Raw genomic sequence first — 17,186 nt, 5'->3', positions numbered from 1 at the left:
TCTCTCTACGTGGAAACCCACAGGCTCCTGTCAGTCCTCCCTGGGTCAGAGGCTGTCGTTACTTCGAACACACCAAACTAAACTTCTCAGGGGCTCAGGCACTGGTGTTCTTGGCCCCTCTGTTTAGACTTCAGCATCACCATGGCTCAGCCTGGAGGTCAGCCTCATTCGTTCAGCCTTTCTGATGACATCGACTTCAGATTAACCGAGTTTGGGTCACAGATGGAGAAGACGACACCCTGCCGGAGCCCGGGGCAGGTGCACTCATGTGTTATGTGCCGATTGGTCTTTTAAGAGCCGGGTGTGGGTATAAAGACATGATCCTGGGGTGAACAGCGGGAGGAGACGAGCGAAGTGCCTCAGAGACCTCTCATTTTGCTTCTCCTCTCCAGTGGCCTGTTGGTCATCAGGAACTAGACACCGTCTCCCTCTGGGATCTGTCGTGGGACCGACTCAGCCCAGCAAAGATTTACCGGTCCCCACTGACAGCATACTCAGCACCACACAAAAGACAAGATTTATTGATTTGTTTGCTCTCTCTGTAAAGGCCCTTTCCGGCACTGGAGAGAGAGGGAGAGGGAGAGGGAGAGAGACAAAATGCATGCCAGAGGGGTTGCATCTGAAAAAATAGGGTAAAATATAACACAGACAGGCTCCGGAGCTGCAGACAGGAGCCATGGTTGCCGCGCACGGGCTCAGAGTCTCTGTTCTTTCCCTGCTGACTTCCTGGAGTGCATGTGAGAACAGTCTGTCAAGCTGATCGATGGGTGTCATAAAACTGAATGTTGAGTAGGCAGAGCCCATTTTGCGTTGGGCGCACGCGCAGAGGCAGGGGCGGGGGAGGGGAGGCAGAGAGCAGCATCCTGGGGACAGGTCGGGAGCAGATTGGGGGGAAGGGGCAGAACCTGGGGGAGGTTCAGTGGAAGCCAGGGAGGGGTAGGAACGCACAGCTGCTGGAAAAAGCAGCAGAGAGGAGAGGAAAACTCAAATACCACTGGGGAGGGAATCTGGTTTCACTGACAAAGGGGTGGGAAGGGAGCAGAGAGCTTGGCCTGATCAGTGGGGCTCAGTGGCGTGCAGGGGGTAGGGGGCTGGGGCAGCTACGGACAGCGGACAGCGGGACTCGAATGGTATTCCAAAGGGGCCCCTCAAGACCTAGTTCACGCTCATCTTACCTCTTACCCGCAAAGCCTGGGAACACGTGCGGCAAAGTTCTGAGGCCAAACTGGATCAGGCAAAAATGGATTTCCTAGAGCATCTCTGCCCCCTCTCCCCCCAAGGCATATATTCGTCCCTGTCTCCTTTAAGTCCTCCATGCAGACAGTATTCCTGGACTGCATTTCCTGATCCTCCTGAATTCAGGTTTCCAGCTTTACTGGGAAGTGGAGGTGGCTCAGTGCTTAGAACTGTGCTCGTGAAATATCTTTTGAATAATAAAAAAGTAGCCATGAAGAAGTGTCATTCTCTGATAGCAGAACAGTAAGTCACTCTATTTTGCAGGCTAATTTTAGACAGCAGGTGGATTTAAAGTGCTAAACAAATTGCTTATGGAAAACTGGTTTTAATGAGAGGAGCTTTAGCCCGATGCCCATTCTCCCTCTGACAAACGAGATCAATCTCCCTCCCCGTCAGGATAATACAACGTGGCTTAAAGGCAGCTTGTCATTGTGGAAAGACAACAGTCTTTTTATTTTTTATTTAATTTTTTTGTCTTTCTGCCTTTTCTAGGGCCGTTCCCGCAGCATATGGAGGTTCCCAGGCCAGGGGTCCCATCGGAGCTGTAGTCGCCGGCCTACGCCACAGCCACAGCAAGGCGGGATCCGAGCCACACCTGTGACCTACACCACAGCCCACGGCCATGCCGGACCCTTACCCCACTGAGCAAGGCCAGGGATCAAACCTGCAACCCCCATGGTTCCTGGTTGGATTCATTAACCACTGCGCCACGACGGGAACTCCGAGAACAGTCTTTTTAGAAGATAGACTTGAGTGCAAATGCTGATGCTGCCGCTTAGCAGCTGCACGATCTTGGAGGAGCGACTTAACCTCTCAGATCCTGACCTCCTTCACTATAAAGCGGGGGCTGAGCTGTGACGGGGACAGACAGACGGTGTCTGGAAAGCACCTGACACTTGAAAGAACCCCACTGGCGGTCGCGCCATCAACATTTATTAATCAGGTGCAGTAGAAAAATCAGGCTCTTTTCATACCAGCCCCATGACAGGAGGAGCTGATATTAGGTAAAAACGATAATAAACCATGGCGAGTAAATCACAGCAGAGAAAGGAGGCTCGATGCTTAAGAACAAGTGCCTTGCAGGCAAGATTTGCTCACCTGAATCACAGCGGTATAGTTAGCAGGTGTAAAGACTGGGCTATTGTCGTTCACATCAGAAATATCGATGTTGACAGTAGCAGTTGATGACATCGCAGGAATGCCACTGTCCACCGCCTGAACGAGCAGGGAGTATCCAGACACCTGCCAAGGCACAAAGGGCCAACAATAACAAATCACAGCGTTGGAGTTTCCATCTTGGCTCAGCAGCAACGAACCCACCTAGTATCCATGAGGATGCGTGTTCAATCCCTGGCCTCGCTCAGGGGGTTGGGGATCTGGTGTTGCCATGAGCTGTGGTGTGGGTCTCAGGCACAGCTCAGATCTGGCGTTGCTGTGGCTGAGGCTGGCAGTTGCAGCTCCGATTTAAGCCCTAGTCTGAGAATTTCCATATGCCCTGGGTGCTGTCCTAAAAAGACAAAAAAAAAAAAAAAAAAAAAGAATCACAGCAGCATTAGCTTCCTTCTGCACCCACTCAGAGCTGCTGCAGGCTCGCTGTGCTTTGCTGAAGATCAGCCATCTTCACTTTGAGTCTTTAGACCAGGGTTTCTCAGCCTCGGTACCAACTGATGTTTGGAGCAGATAATTTTGGGTTGTCAGGGACTGGCCTGTACTTTGCAAAATCTGGCGTCTACTCTCCTCGCTGGAGTCAATATTGCCTCTGCCAACTTGTCACAACCAAAAATGTCTCCAGATATTGCCAGATATCCCCTGGGGTTAAAATCGATCCTGGATAGAACCACAGCTCTTGGTCTTTGTTCAAACTACAAGAGTTGTCACCACTGATTTGTCTTATGTATCAGTTTTTGATATTTTGGGAGTATCTTATGGGGCTCCATCAGCTGGTGACATCTTTCTACTTTTAAGCATATGTCTACAGCATCTTTTTCCATATTTCTTTCACTTTAGAGAGATATTTTTGGTCAAAAAGACAATGTCTAGGAGTTCCCTGGTGGCCTGATGGTTTCACTGCTGTGGCCCTGGGTTCAGTCCTTAGTCAGGGAACTTCTGAAAACTGCAAGCACAGCCAAGAAAATGACAATGTTTAGAAGCTTACTTTAGCCTCAGACAGAGGAATGTTCTGGATCATTCTTTCTGGCCTAGATGCCTTCAGGTGATCATTTTCTATCTGCACACTTAACGTCAATGCTGCTCGTGAAACCAGGACCACAAAATCCCTATACTGAGCGTACTTTCATGCCTTCTCGATTTGGAAGGACCGAACTTCAAACCATCCTGAAAGATATGTTTTTGCTTTTTTTTTTAGAGCCTCCATATGTAAGAAACTACCGGCATCTATCAGCAGCAAACTTTGTCAAAGGTCCAATGCAAATACTTCTGCTGCATCTTAGCTCATCCCTATTTATTCCCGTTATTTAGAATGGAGAACCCTGCTGCTTATATTCATGGAGTCTGTGCCTGATTTCCACGAAGGTGTGAGGGTGGATGGGGAGGGAGCCGGCCTCAACTAGCTTACCCGTTCCCGGTCCAATTTCTTCTTAACCTTCAGAAGTCCCAAGACAGGATCCACAGCAAATTCACTGTCCCGATCTCCATTCACAATGGAAAAACGAATCTGTCCGTTGGGCTGGCTGTCTGCATCTTCCGCTATTAGCTTCATGAGACACAAGCAAAACAAGGCAAAGACATGGTACAAGAGGCAGAGAAAAGGTTTATTCTTAGGGTTCCAGGTCAGTACAAATAGGCACAGCTCTGAGAGTTGGCTTACGTGCCCTACGCATCAATGCCAGTCATGGTGCCCCAGGGGGAGAGGTTTTGGGTTGGCAGGGTTGGCTGGAGGAGAAAAGCACTATTCCTGGAGCTGCCACTTTATTTCTGTTCATATTTATACGCCTACGGCCTGGTGCTTGTTAAGTCTGATTTTCTGCAGGCCTTGAGCCACGAAGGGCAGACTCAACATGAACTGATTTGGGATACTTTGGTGATGCTTTCTCTGCAAAATATCTGCAAAACATCCGCAAAACAGACTTTGCAGAGAAAGTCTGCAAAACAATGGTCTCTGCCACTGAGTCAGGCATTGTCTAAACCTACACATTTCCATATGAAAGAAGCCCACGGGAATTCCCTTTCCCACATGGCAAACACACAGCCCCACTGTCTGATGCTCCACATGGGTGATGTTTGGATTTATATGCATGGAAATAGTCTCATAATAGTCCCAGGCCCCAGAAGCAAGGGTCTGGGAAGTCTACCTTGGACAAGACGTGTAAAGAATGAACACTTTCTGGTGTTGCAGGAGCCAGAGATGGAGATGGATGGAAGGGGAAGATGGAACCTGGGGAAACTAATGGTTACCAAAGGGGAAAGGTGGGGGAAGGAATAAATTAGAAGGTTGGGATTAATATACACACAGTGCTGTATATATGGTAGATCAGTAACATGGACCTCCTATATAGCACAGGGAAATCTACTCGATATTCTGCAATAACCTACATGGGAAAAGAATCTCAAGAAGGACGGATATACATGTATAACTGATTCACTTTGCTGTGCACCTGAAACGAACACAGCATTGTAAGCCAACTACATGCCAATACATTTTTTCTTAATTAAAAAAAAAGAATTTTGAGGATGGGACTCAGTTTCCCAAACATAATTTGTAAGTCTAAGAGAACCTGTGTTCTCCTCACACATGGCTGGTTCATATGGGTTTTAGAAAAAAATTCTTTCCAGAAAGTAGAGCTCTTCTAAGACTAACCAATCCATCTGAAGCATATTCTCATTTGTAGTTGCCTGTACTTATGTGTGTGTGTATGTGTGTGTGTGTGTAAGGAGGGTGGTAAAAATTTTTTATCCTATCTTTAGCCACTTGCTAACTTGTCATCCAAGGTCACAAACCACTAGGAGCTGTCATTAGAAATTCATTCCATGGTCTGTTTTGTTTTCCTCAAAAAATACACACTCCCGGGAGGAAAGTGATTAGCAATCCTTTTACATCCTTGATACAAAAGAATGTACCTGACCCTTTCTAACAGACAGAGTGGAGAGGGAGCAGTCCAAAGACTGGGGTCTGATTGATCCTGGGGACCCAAGGACCCTGAAAGGAGAACCTCTACAAAGAATTCAAGATAGACTGTGCTCACTTCTTCACTCCCTAGAGGATTATTAGGCCTGGATATCTGGACCTCCCAATGGCACCTACCAAAATGACAGAGTCCCCAACCAGGGCATCTTCGCTTATGACAGCGCTGTAGACGTCTTGGCTGAACCTGGGAGGGTTGTCGTTCACATCCGTGAGGTTGATGCTGACAGTAGCCACCGCACTGAGGGCAGGGGTGCCCCCGTCTTTCGCTTCCACCACCAGGTAAAACTTCTTGCACAATTCATAGTCCAGGATCTCGGACACAGAAATGCCCCCTTTGAAGAAAAATGGGGAGCTTTAGACTGGATTAGATAAAAAAAAACACTGGTCAGCAGCGCCCCGATCATGGGAATATTTGTAACATCATCTCTAGCAAGAATGTGAGATATTCAGGAATTTGTTTACTTAATGCCCTGCTGAAAGCACCCCAGAGTCTGATTAATGCTGTCAGTTAAAACCTAGCTATCCATCAGACACAACACTGAAGAAATTAAGCCTTTGTGTGTTTCTGCAGTAGTCTCTGAACTTACCTCCAGCAGCCTGAAAATCTGTGGCATTATTCACTCTCATGAAATCTGGGAGGAGAAATGGGAACAAGGGCCTCCCCATGATTCCTCAAGTGGAACCAGAGCCGGAGAGTGAGCCAAGACGTGTGGATTTGATTAGGTGACCCGCCCCTCCTCCGTAAGTAGGTACCTGCAGACTTCACTGAACTGAATTAACCACTAAGGTCACTTATAATGTGCTCATCTAAAACTCCCATGGTGCAGGAGTTCCAGTCATGGCACAGTGGAAACAATCCGACTAGTAACCATGAGGTTGCAGGTTCGATCCCTGGCCTCACTCAGTGGATTAAGGATCCGGCATTGCTGTGAGCTGTGGTGTAGGTCACAGATGTGGCTTGGATCTGGTGTTGCTGTGGCTGTGGCATAGGCTGGGAGCTATAGCTCCAATTTGACCCCTAGCTTGGGAACCTCCATAAGCCGCGGGTGTGGCCCTAAAAAGCAAAAATAAATAAATTAATTAATTAAAATAAAACTTTCACAGTACAAAGAGGACAAAGACCTCAAGGTATGTCAAGGTATAGTGACATAATGGACAATGGAACACCTGAATTGGTTGCCAAATAGTAAGTGTATGAGGTTAGTATCTATAACTACAGAGCAGAACTAATCCCATGTCACAGAGTTTTTTTAAATTAAGCAAGTACAGGAATGGACAAAGAAGATGTGGTACATATACACAATGGAATGTTACTCAGCCATGACGGTGACTGAAATAATGCCATTTGCAGCAACATGGATGGACCTGGAGATTATCATACTACTAAGTCAGAGAATGACAAATACCATATGAGGTCACTTGTACATGGAATCTAAAATATGATAGAAATGAACTTTTATTTATTTATTTGTCCTTTTTTTTCAGGGCCGCGCCCATGGCATATGGAGGTTCCCAGGCTAGGGGCCCAATCAGAGCTATAGCTGCCAGCCTACACCACAGCCGCAGCAACGCCAGATCCAAGCCGTGTCTATGACCTACACCACAGCTCATGGCAATGCTGGATCCTTAGCCCACTGAGCGAGGCCAGGGATCAAACCCGCAAACCTCATGGTTCCTAGTCGGATTCGTTTCTGCTGAGCCATGACAGGAACTCTGAAATGAACTTATTTAAAAAACAGAGAAAGATTCACAGACAGAAAACAAACGTATGGTTACCAAAAGGGACGAGAGGAAGGATAAATTAAGAGTTTGGGATTAAAATATATACACTACTACCTAGAAAATAGATAACCAACAAAGACCTGCTATATAGCAGGTCTATACATAGGGAACTAGAGTCAATACCTTGTAATAACCTATAATGGAAAGGAATCTAAGAGGGAAGACATACACACATATATAATGTGTAAATATGCATACATTTCTATTTATATAACTTAATCACTTTGCTGTACAATTGAAACTAACACAACATTGTAAACTGATTATATTTCACCAAAAAGATTAAAAAATAAATCAAGCAAGTAGATCAAGTGAAAGCAGCTAGCCGGGTGGCACTGCCGCCAGGGGCTCTGTGAGTGCTCATTCCCTTCCATCCTAGCCCTTTCTGGTGCTCCACCCATTCCTGTGTTGTGCAACTGATAGTTGGTCACTGCAGCATCTGCAGAGCGGTTCTCAAGGGCATTTACTTCTCTCCCACCTGGAAAACAGTCACTAGGGCCAAAGCGAGTACCTCTTCCATTCTTTTTCCAGACAGGCAACTTCTCTTGGAGCTAAGGCTGCCCTTCTACTTAAGGTGAGAAACAGAAGTCATACTTCTACCAAGAGCCTCTTTCTCTCCATAATGAAGTTTTCTTAGCAATTACCACCCTGAGTGCTTTATTTTGCATCCCAGTCTCGTTATCTGTGCCAAATTTAAACAGTACTTAACCATTTCCCTACGGTGTTCATATTAAATGGCCATAACTAGACAGGCTAAGGCGACACATATTTAAGTGAGGAAAATCCCCTACATTTTAATGTGAAGTAATGACCTTAATAAACAGAGCTACTGCTGGGACAAGCTGCTACTGCGATCCCTCCATTAATATTTCCCCCTTCTTATACTAAGAGCTTCAATTTTTCAACCCCAAGCATAACAGTGGCATATAGAGGTGAGAGCATGTGTTCCAGAGTCAGGGAGATCTGAGTTCAAATCCTGGATCCGTCCTCACTTCAACTGGGGGACATTATTTAACCTCTCTGAAGCTATTTTTCTCATAGAGAAAACGGGAGAAATAATTAATGGTTTAATAGGATTCAGGCATATTTGCTGAGTTAAATGAACATTGATAGTTATGCCAATTTCCTATTCATATTTACTGGATTATCCAACAGAGAACGGACCTCCTTGGCCCTCTGGCTCAACAAGTGCATATTCTTTGAGCGATGAAGGAATTATGTCCAATGGCCAGAGACTCAGATTTCTTACCTGGAAAAATGGACTGCCTTGCCTATTCCTAGGGGAATAGGTAAACAAATGAGAACATCCATGAAAGACCTTTGAAAATATTAATACACTCTAGGAAAATACATGGGGGAGTATGCTGACTTTTCAAAGAAGAGCCAAACTTTTTTCTGAATTACCGCCTTTATTCACCCAAAATATCCCTAATAGTTATTAACCTCCTGATAAAGACAAACGCCTGGGGTTCTCTTTTAGTTTTCTTATCTTGGTTTCTTTCTCAGTATCTTTCCCCAGGTGATGCCACATCTTCCCCCCGAGTTTGAAAAGGGCGTGGTGAGAGATGGCAAAGTTCTGACCAGGAGCAGCGAATAGGAATAAAAGACAGTGCCAGCTCCGGTCGGTTCAGAAGGCCTGAGGGTCACTGTGCAAAGTGCTAATTAACATCTGCCCCAGCAGGTGACCTGAGAGGGGCAGCCTGAGCGTGAACAGTGGTAAGTGGAGGCTAATCTCCAGGAGTATTTCCAAACTCATAAACACACCAAGTTAAAAACAAACAGAAAAGAGAGGAAACAAACAAACCCTTAAGCTCGATACGCACGTGTCACCTCCTCTCCTCATCCTGAGCCACAGTGCCATTCCCAAGGTTTCCTAGGAACCAACCTAGGGGTCAAGGTTTGCCCGATGAGCCCACAGCAAGGAGCTGACACATAGCAGAGGGCATCCTTGGAACAGAATGCCAGAGGGCAGTCTGCGGTCTGCACGCAGGCAGGCCCCGCTATGAGAAGAGGGCTTCCCGCCAGGAAGGCTGGTTGATTAAAGGATTAGGAGGAGAGGCAGGGCAGAGCGAAGCCTTGGGTTCTAGGGAGGTTGCGGTTTACCCACCTGTCTTTGGGTGGATCCTAAATTTCCCTTGTTCATTCCCAGACCGGATGAGATACGTAATCTCAGCATTTGTGCCTATGTCTTTGCTGGTGGCAAACACCGCCAGGACTTGGGTGCCAGGGGAGGTGTCCTCAGGCACCGTCACCAGATAGTCCCGCCTCTCGAACACGGGCGGGTTGTCATTAATGTCCAGCACGGTGATGGTGACGGTGGCCAGAGAGGACAGGGCCTGGCCAGGGCTCTGGTCCGTGGCCCGCACGCTGATGTTGTAGGCGGACTGCTGCTCCCGGTCCAGCGGCTGCTCCAGGATGACGATGCCAGATGAGCCGTCGATGGAGAAGAAGCCGTTGGCCGAGTCGGCCAGGGAGTACACGACCTTCCTGTTGATGCCTGCGGGAGACGCCAGAACGTGAGCCAAGAAGGATGCAGCCAGACGCCCTCCGCCCGAGAATATTACGGCTTCGTTGACTGTCTGAGGGCAACATGGAGAAACACAGTAATTCCAGAAACTGACAGCTTTGCTCCCACGACAACTTCAGTTTGTAAAAAATATACAACTGAACCAAATGGTAAAGAAGTGGAAAACACTGCCAACAGATCTCAGGAATAAGTTGGATCTTTTTAATATATTAAAGAACCTCCTGCATTGTTTTTGGGGGGCAGGGGGGTAAGTTCCCAGGCTAGAGGTCAAATTGGAGCTGCAGCTGCCGGCCTACACCACAGCCATAGCAACTCAGGATCTGAGCTGCATCTGCAACATACGCCACAGCTTGAGGTACCTCCGATCCTTAACCCACTGAGTGAGGACAGGGATCGAACCCACATCCTCATGGATACTGGTCAGGTTCTTAACCAGCTGAGCCACAATGGGAACTCCGAGAACCTCATGCATCTTTAAGAATAACTCTATGCCAATAGATATATGGGTCAAGACATGCCCCAGAAAGAGAAAAACAAATGAATTAATGGATTACTTCCACAAATGTTTACCCGGAATCTATCAGGCACTATTCTGGGTGCTACAGAGTCTCATAATGGTAAAGAGTCGAAGATTTCCTAGGAACACTTTTACATTCTGGTGAGAGTAAATAAGAGATGAACAAGAACAAAGAATCAGTCAAATAAATGATAGGTTAGGGAGTAAAACGGGAGAAAAATGAAGCCAAAAGGGGGATTGGGGGGCTGGGGGAGGGGGGCTTTGGGAGCTAGAGGGAGGGGTGGTCATTTTACTACTGTTTGTCGGAAGTTTGGTGTTTGAATGAAGACCAGAAAGCAGGGAGGGAGTGAGCAGGGCAGGTCTCTGGAGAAGGACAGAGGTCCTGGGCTGGAGCCGAGCTGGCGTTATTCGAGGAGCTCGGGGGAGACGACCAGTGTGGTCAGAACGAAGAAGAAAGAGGAGACCAGGGTGGTCGCGGGTCAGGGAGCAGATCGTCTGGGGTGGTGATGAAGTGGGCGGCGCTGGAGGGCTCTGAAGAGCGGAGTCACGTGCTGTGACTTAGCTAATGACACAATCGCTCAGGCTCAGGCTGCTGGTTGCGAACCGAACAGCAAGACAGGAAGCGGAGACCTCTGGCCGCCTGTGGCAGAGTGCAGGCACGAGACAAGGGCAGCTTCCACAGCGGTGCTGGAAGGGGTGAGATGAGATCAGGTTCCAGACATGCTCTGAGAACACAGGGAAGACGTGGAGGGGCCCCGGATGTATTCTGACCGTGGAGCTGGTGAGAAAAGATGGCTTTCTCATGGTGGAGCTGGCAGGATGTGCGATGTAAAGGAAGGAGAAGATGCCAGAAGGACTCTTAGGTCTTGGCCCGAGAGACTGAAAAGAGGGAGTGACCACCAGCTGTGATGGAGAGGACCATGGGGGGACAGAACACCATGTGTTCCATTCCGGATAGATGACATGTGAGATGGCGCTTTATACTGAACTGGAGATTCAAGTAGGACGTTCGTACAGGAGGCTGGAGATCAGAGGAGAGGTCCACCCTAGAGGTATGCATTTGAGGGTCATCAGCATTCAGAGAGGCAGCAGAGCCATCTGAATGGATGTGGTCAGAGGGGATAGCAAGAGGAAAAAGAAAGCCAATGGCCAGAGAGCTCAGGCACCCCATCAAAGAAGGGACAGGATCTAGTCAGTGGGTGATCTCCAGGTCTAGGATTGAAAGAAATTCACGAGGTTATCAAAATGCCCCTTTACCTAGGTATACACTCAAGCCAAAACATATCAACCAGGAAATATCCATTCACCACCAACAAATTAATGAATAATGATGGGATCGGCTTCTGTTTGGAAGACTGATGTAATTAACTATTTTCTTCCAAGGATCTCAGCACTTTCAAAAGCGACCTCAAATCCACTAGGAGTTACTATTTAGAAGATGTAAAATATAATAACTTCATAGGTTGAAAAAGCATGATGTTGATCCTATGCTCTTAATGAAAACCGTCATGAGTCATAACTTTAGCTAAGACAGCTACCGAAAAATGTCTTTTATGAATCACGGACCTTGAGAATACAAGCTCTTAGAGGGAGGCCCTGCACACGTGCTGTTTTCTATTATAACGCCTCACCATGGGGACAGGCCTTTGGCAGTCATAAGAGTTAAACACTTTACTCCCTCAATGTACAATTTCCCTGAAGCCAAAATTCCCAGCAAACCAATAAAATCATATATCTGGAGGGAACGACATAAATTGCATTCTGTGGCTTTAACCAAAAGGTCAACAGTGAGAGCTTGTTCTTGGTTCCATTCCAGAGAGTCCATTTTTTCCAAAGTTTCATCATTTACTTTTATTTCTCTTTCAAAACAACCACCCGGTGATATATAAACATCAACCTCTGATTTTACCGGTGCTGGGATTAAAAATAAGAAGTCTTTCCTCTTTCCTGGCTGTCCCTTGAAGTAAGGCCCCAAAGCAGAGGTTTCAGTGATGCTTTCTGGCTATTTTTAGAAGTGGATTCAAGTTTTCAACATAAATTTCAGGGGTGAATACACAGAGGACGGCAGAGGTGATCAGCTTGCACCTGAAGAACAATAACCCTGCCGGGTATCAGAGCTGACGGTGGAAGAAGCTGTGACGGATCAGATGGTGTTGGGCACAAACATGTATTTATGGAAACACATCAGCAACTGACATGTCACATGGGTTTTCAAATCACACACGTTCCCTGGGGCTTTGACGCCTACCCCCCAGCATATGGAACACCACGCTCACCAACGGGCAGGAAGTTCACCCAGGATCTCTCAGCTGGGCATCTGCTGACAACATCACCCACTGCACTGATGCAAGGATTTGCCTGCCACTAGCATTTCTGGGTAAGCACGAGGGACAAAGGCCTATTTTCAGGACCTCTGCTCCTGGATAAGCCTCCTCTTCAGGACTGAAGATCCCATAGGAAGAAGGCAATTTCTGCCTCTGTTCTGAAAGCCCTAGTGCTCCAACCTGCTGAGTAAGGAGAGGTAGGGGCTGGGTTTGCACACTGCCGCTCTCTGTGGCCACAAAGACCTGAAAGGAAGGTGATTTTCATCGCTGCCTGTGTTTCCTTCCCCAGGACAGATAGCTGAAATCTCATTAAAAATATCACCTGTGTTCCAGGGCCGCAGCTTTCTCTCCCAGCCTATTCAGTGGCCTTCGGCTCTGCTAAGACCCCCCAAGAAGGAGATGCCATGTTTTTTTCCAGCTTCCCGCTCAGCAGGCTAGTCTGAGGTGGGAGCCCTGCATTTAAGAGGCTGACATTAATCAGCCACACAAAGACCACAGCTCCCCTCTGGGCAGATTCTGTTCATTTAAAACTTGGTGACAGGGTTTTTCTGCTTTACCACAGCAGAAAACCATCACCAGTGGCTGATCCATCTGCCCCTGTCCCCCCACCTCCCCATACACCTTGCTTCTGACTGTATCTTGGGCATTCACACCAGGAGAAGCAGGGAGATTTATCGTTTACCTCTCCTTTCTGTTATCAGTCAGACTGATACAAAAGCAAGCCCAGAAAAGACGAGGGGGCACCCAAGCCAACAAACTTGCTGAGTGGTAGCACTTCTGACTTGGGAGCTCTCAAGAGAAGAGCAGGATCTATTTTTGGAATGTATGAAAACTCCAGGTTAGACGCAACTGCAGCAGATTTCAGTGACTTCTAGAAACAAAGTCAGATGCATACATGCCACTTTGCAGGCGATACCTTCGGTGTGGTACCTGGGTCTGTGCTGTCTGTATTACCAAGCAAAGGGGCTGTCTTTGCTAAATGAATGCCGGTCCTGTCACTAAAGTGCAAACTTTCTATCCAAGGGCATTTGATAAATGCCATCCTTCAAATCACCATCCTTTCGCCCCGAACCCGACAGAAAAGATGAGCCTGAGCAGAAGACTCCTTTGCTAATTGGTCTAATGCTCTCTGCATGTCACGACGTGTTATATTAAGGTATAACATTAATCCATCATTTTGCGTCCGTGTTTTTAAGTATGTAATTCTCTTCTCCAATTTGCGCCTAATTTAATGAGGATAGAGCTACTTAGCTTCTTAAAATGCTGAAATGCCAGGCTACCAAGAGAAGTATGATTTTCATCGCAAGTGAAGTTTCTGCATGTTAACTGTGGCAAATGGAGCAGGCAGGTCTTTAGAGGATTAAAATCAAGTTAAAAAGAGAATGATGAAAAAATCTCATTTGCTCGAAGGAAATAATAGGTAGTGGCATATTGCGGAGGGTGGTTGGAGGAAAGAAATCGCTTGTACAAATTCTCAGGAGGAAAGGCTGTGAAATCCTGGGGGGCTTGCCAAGGGCATCTGTGTTCCCTCCCTTCCAAGGTCTCTAAATGGAGGCTGGGTTCCTCTCAATGGGGCCAAATGGAAAAAGGGATTATTTGGGAGGGGAGCATGGACTCTACATGAAAGTCAAAATTTTAAATGCTTTAAAACGAAGGCCCACAAATAACAAATGCCGGAGAGGGTGTGGAGAAAAGGGAACCCTCCTACACTTTCGGTGGGGATGTAAATTGGTACAACCACTATGGAAAACAGTATGGAGGTGCCTTAGAAAACTATACACAGAACTACGATATGACCCAGCGATCCCACTCTTGGGCAAATATCTGGACAAAACTTTCCTTGAAAAAGACACATGCACCCGTATTTCACTGCAGCGCTATTCACAATAGCCAAGACATGGAAACAACCTAAATGTCCACTGGCAGATGAATGGATTAAGAGGATGTGGTACGTATACACAATGGAATACTACTCAGCCATAAAAAGAACAAAATAATGCCATCTGCAGCATCGTGGATGGAACTGGAAACTCTCATACTAAGAGAAGTCAGAAAGAGAAAGACAAATACCACATGATATCACTTATATCTGGAATCTAATATACGGCACAAATGAACCTTTCCACAGAAAAGAAACTCATGGACTTAGAGAACAAATTTGTGGTTGATAAAGGGGAGGGGAGGGAGTGGGATGGACTAGGAATCTGGGGTTAATAGATGCACACAACTGCCTTCAGAATGGGAGTGTCCGTGGTGGCACAGCGGAAGCGAATCCAACTAGGAACCATGAGGTTGTGGGTTTGATCCTTGGCCTTGCTCAGCAGGTTAAGGATCCGGCATTGCCATGAGATGTGGTGTAGGTCACAGACGTAGCTCGGATCTGGCGTTGCTGTGGTTCTGGCGTAGGCCAGCGGCAACAGCTCCGATTAGACCTCTAGCCTGGGAACCGCCATATGCCATGGGTGTGGCCTTAAAGAGACAAAAAACAGAACAAACAAACAAACAAAACAATTGCCTTCAGAGTGGTTAAGCAATGAGATCCTGCTGTAAAGCACTGGGAACTATATCTAGTCACTTAGGATGGAGCATGATAATATGAGAAAAAGGAATGTATACATGTATGTGCAACTGGGTCACCTTGCTGTAGAGTAGAAAATTGACAGAACACTGTAAACCAGCTCTAATGGAAAAAATAAAATCATTAATAAAAAAAATAAATAAATAAAATGAAGGTAATATGGTCCAGTCCTGGAAGATGACAGACCTTTCTTGTAGCCCACAGTCTGCTCAAACGACAAGAGCGTACTCGGCAAGCCACAAACCTTGTGGGGTCTCAGGTGTCTTCATTTTTAAAACAATGGAAGCTTGGGGTTAGTAGATGCAACCTTTTACACTTAGAACGGAGGGGCAATGGGGTCCTACTGTGCAGCACAGGGAACTGTGTCCAGTTGCTCGGGATAGAACATGATGGGGGATGATACGAGAAAAAGAATGTGTATATATGCAAGACTGGGTAACCTTGCTGTAGAGCAGAAACTGGCATGACACTGTAAACCAACTATACTTTAATAGCAAATACAAAAATAAAATAAGATGATAGGACCTAGGTCAATCGAGGTCTCAGATGACCTTCCAGCACTATGATCATTTGCAAGTTAAACGGATGGAGCTCAAGAGTTCCCTTTGTGGCTCAGTGGTTAACGAACCTGACTAGGATCCATGAGGATACAGGTTCAATTCCTGGCCTCACTCAGTGGGATAAGGACCCAGTGTTGAGCTGTGGGGTGGGTCGCAGACATGGCTCGGATCCCAAGTCGCTGTGGCTGTGGTGTAGACCAGCGGCTGTAGCTCTGATTTGACCCCGAGACTGGGAGCTTCCACATGCCATGGGTGCAGCCCTAAAAAAAAAATAAATACATAAAAGCAAAAAATGAAATAAATAAACTGATAGAGCTGGTTCCATTTTTATTTCCAAAAGGCTGACCCTCTCCTCTAACTGGACTGGGGCATGAGTGGGGCGAGTCACCAAAGGAAAGGTCCATGTTGAACCTGATGATGACGAGCTGGTGGGACCTTCTGGACAGCAAGAACACTGCACACAGCAGGTTCAGACCATTCAGTTACACGTTCAGAGTCCATACACACAGTTGACAGCCAAGCTGTAACCTCAGTGAGAAATAATGCCCACTGCTAGGATCGCCCGCAAGGATTTCACCTAGTGTCAGAATAACCCAGCTGGATATTTGAGATTGTTAAAAGTGTTAGAATCCGCACCAAAACCAAACGGTCAGAACAGCCAACACAGCGAGTACACTGAGATTTCTTCTTAACCCAGTCTTTAAAAAATGTTTTCTCCCCTGCCTTGTGAGACCAAGTTCCCAGAGCTTCGGGAACCTACAAGAGCTCTGCTCTTGCTTTGGGGTGTCATGCTGGCAGCTGCTGTGACTGTGAGGGCAGGGTCTTGCTTGTGACACTCACATTCTAGTGACTGCATGTGATCTGGCCTGTAGGCAGCACACAGAAAATGCAGGCTGTGCCACACTGCTTGCTGTAAACTGGCTCCTCCTTCCTTCCTTCCTTCTTTCCTCCTCCTTCCCTCCCTCCCTTTCTTTTTATAGTCACACCAGCGGCATATGGAAGTTCCCAGGCTAGGGGTCGAGTCAGAGTTGCAGCTGCTGGCTAATGCCACAGCCACAGCAACAGCAGATCTGAGTCGAGTCTCTACCTACGCTGCAGCTTGTGGCAACATCGGATCCTTTCACCCCCTGAGTGAGGCCAGGGATTGAACTTACATTTTCATGAATACTAGTCAGGTTCTTAAGCCACTGAACCACAATGGGAACTCCTAAACTGGCTTTTATTTATCTATTTATTTTTAGGGCTGCACCAGTGGCAAATGGAGACTTCCAGGCTAGGGGTCTAATTGGAGCTACAGCTGCCAGCCTATGCCACAGCCACAGCCACATCAGATCCGAGCTGCGTCTGTGACCTACACCACAGCTCACGGCAACACCGGATCCTTAACGCACTGAGCAGAGCCAGGGATCGAACCCGCAACCTCATGGTTCCTAGTTGGATTCATTTCTGCTGCACCATGACGGGAACTTCTAAGCTGGCTTTTATAAAAGAACTTGAATTTATACAGAATAGATATCT

At 46.9% G+C, this 17,186-nt stretch overlaps 1 protein-coding gene across 1 annotated transcript in view; it reads right to left on the bottom strand.

Moving 5' to 3' along the window:
- Nucleotides 1-17,186, bottom strand: part of FAT3 (FAT atypical cadherin 3) — a 704,031-nt gene that overhangs the window by 58,343 nt on the left and 628,502 nt on the right. Inside the window, 4 exon segments of the mRNA XM_021102333.1 lie at nt 2,335-2,478; nt 3,812-3,949; nt 5,498-5,712; nt 9,270-9,659. Of these exon segments, the coding sequence (XP_020957992.1) occupies nt 2,335-2,478; nt 3,812-3,949; nt 5,498-5,712; nt 9,270-9,659 (887 nt within the window).

The sequence above is a fragment of the Sus scrofa genome, chromosome 9, assembly GCF_000003025.6.
Source record: "Sus scrofa isolate TJ Tabasco breed Duroc chromosome 9, Sscrofa11.1, whole genome shotgun sequence".
Taxonomy (NCBI): domain Eukaryota; kingdom Metazoa; phylum Chordata; class Mammalia; order Artiodactyla; family Suidae; genus Sus; species Sus scrofa.
The sequence above is the reverse complement of the archived record's forward strand: the minus strand, read 5'-3'. Positions and strand labels throughout refer to the sequence as shown.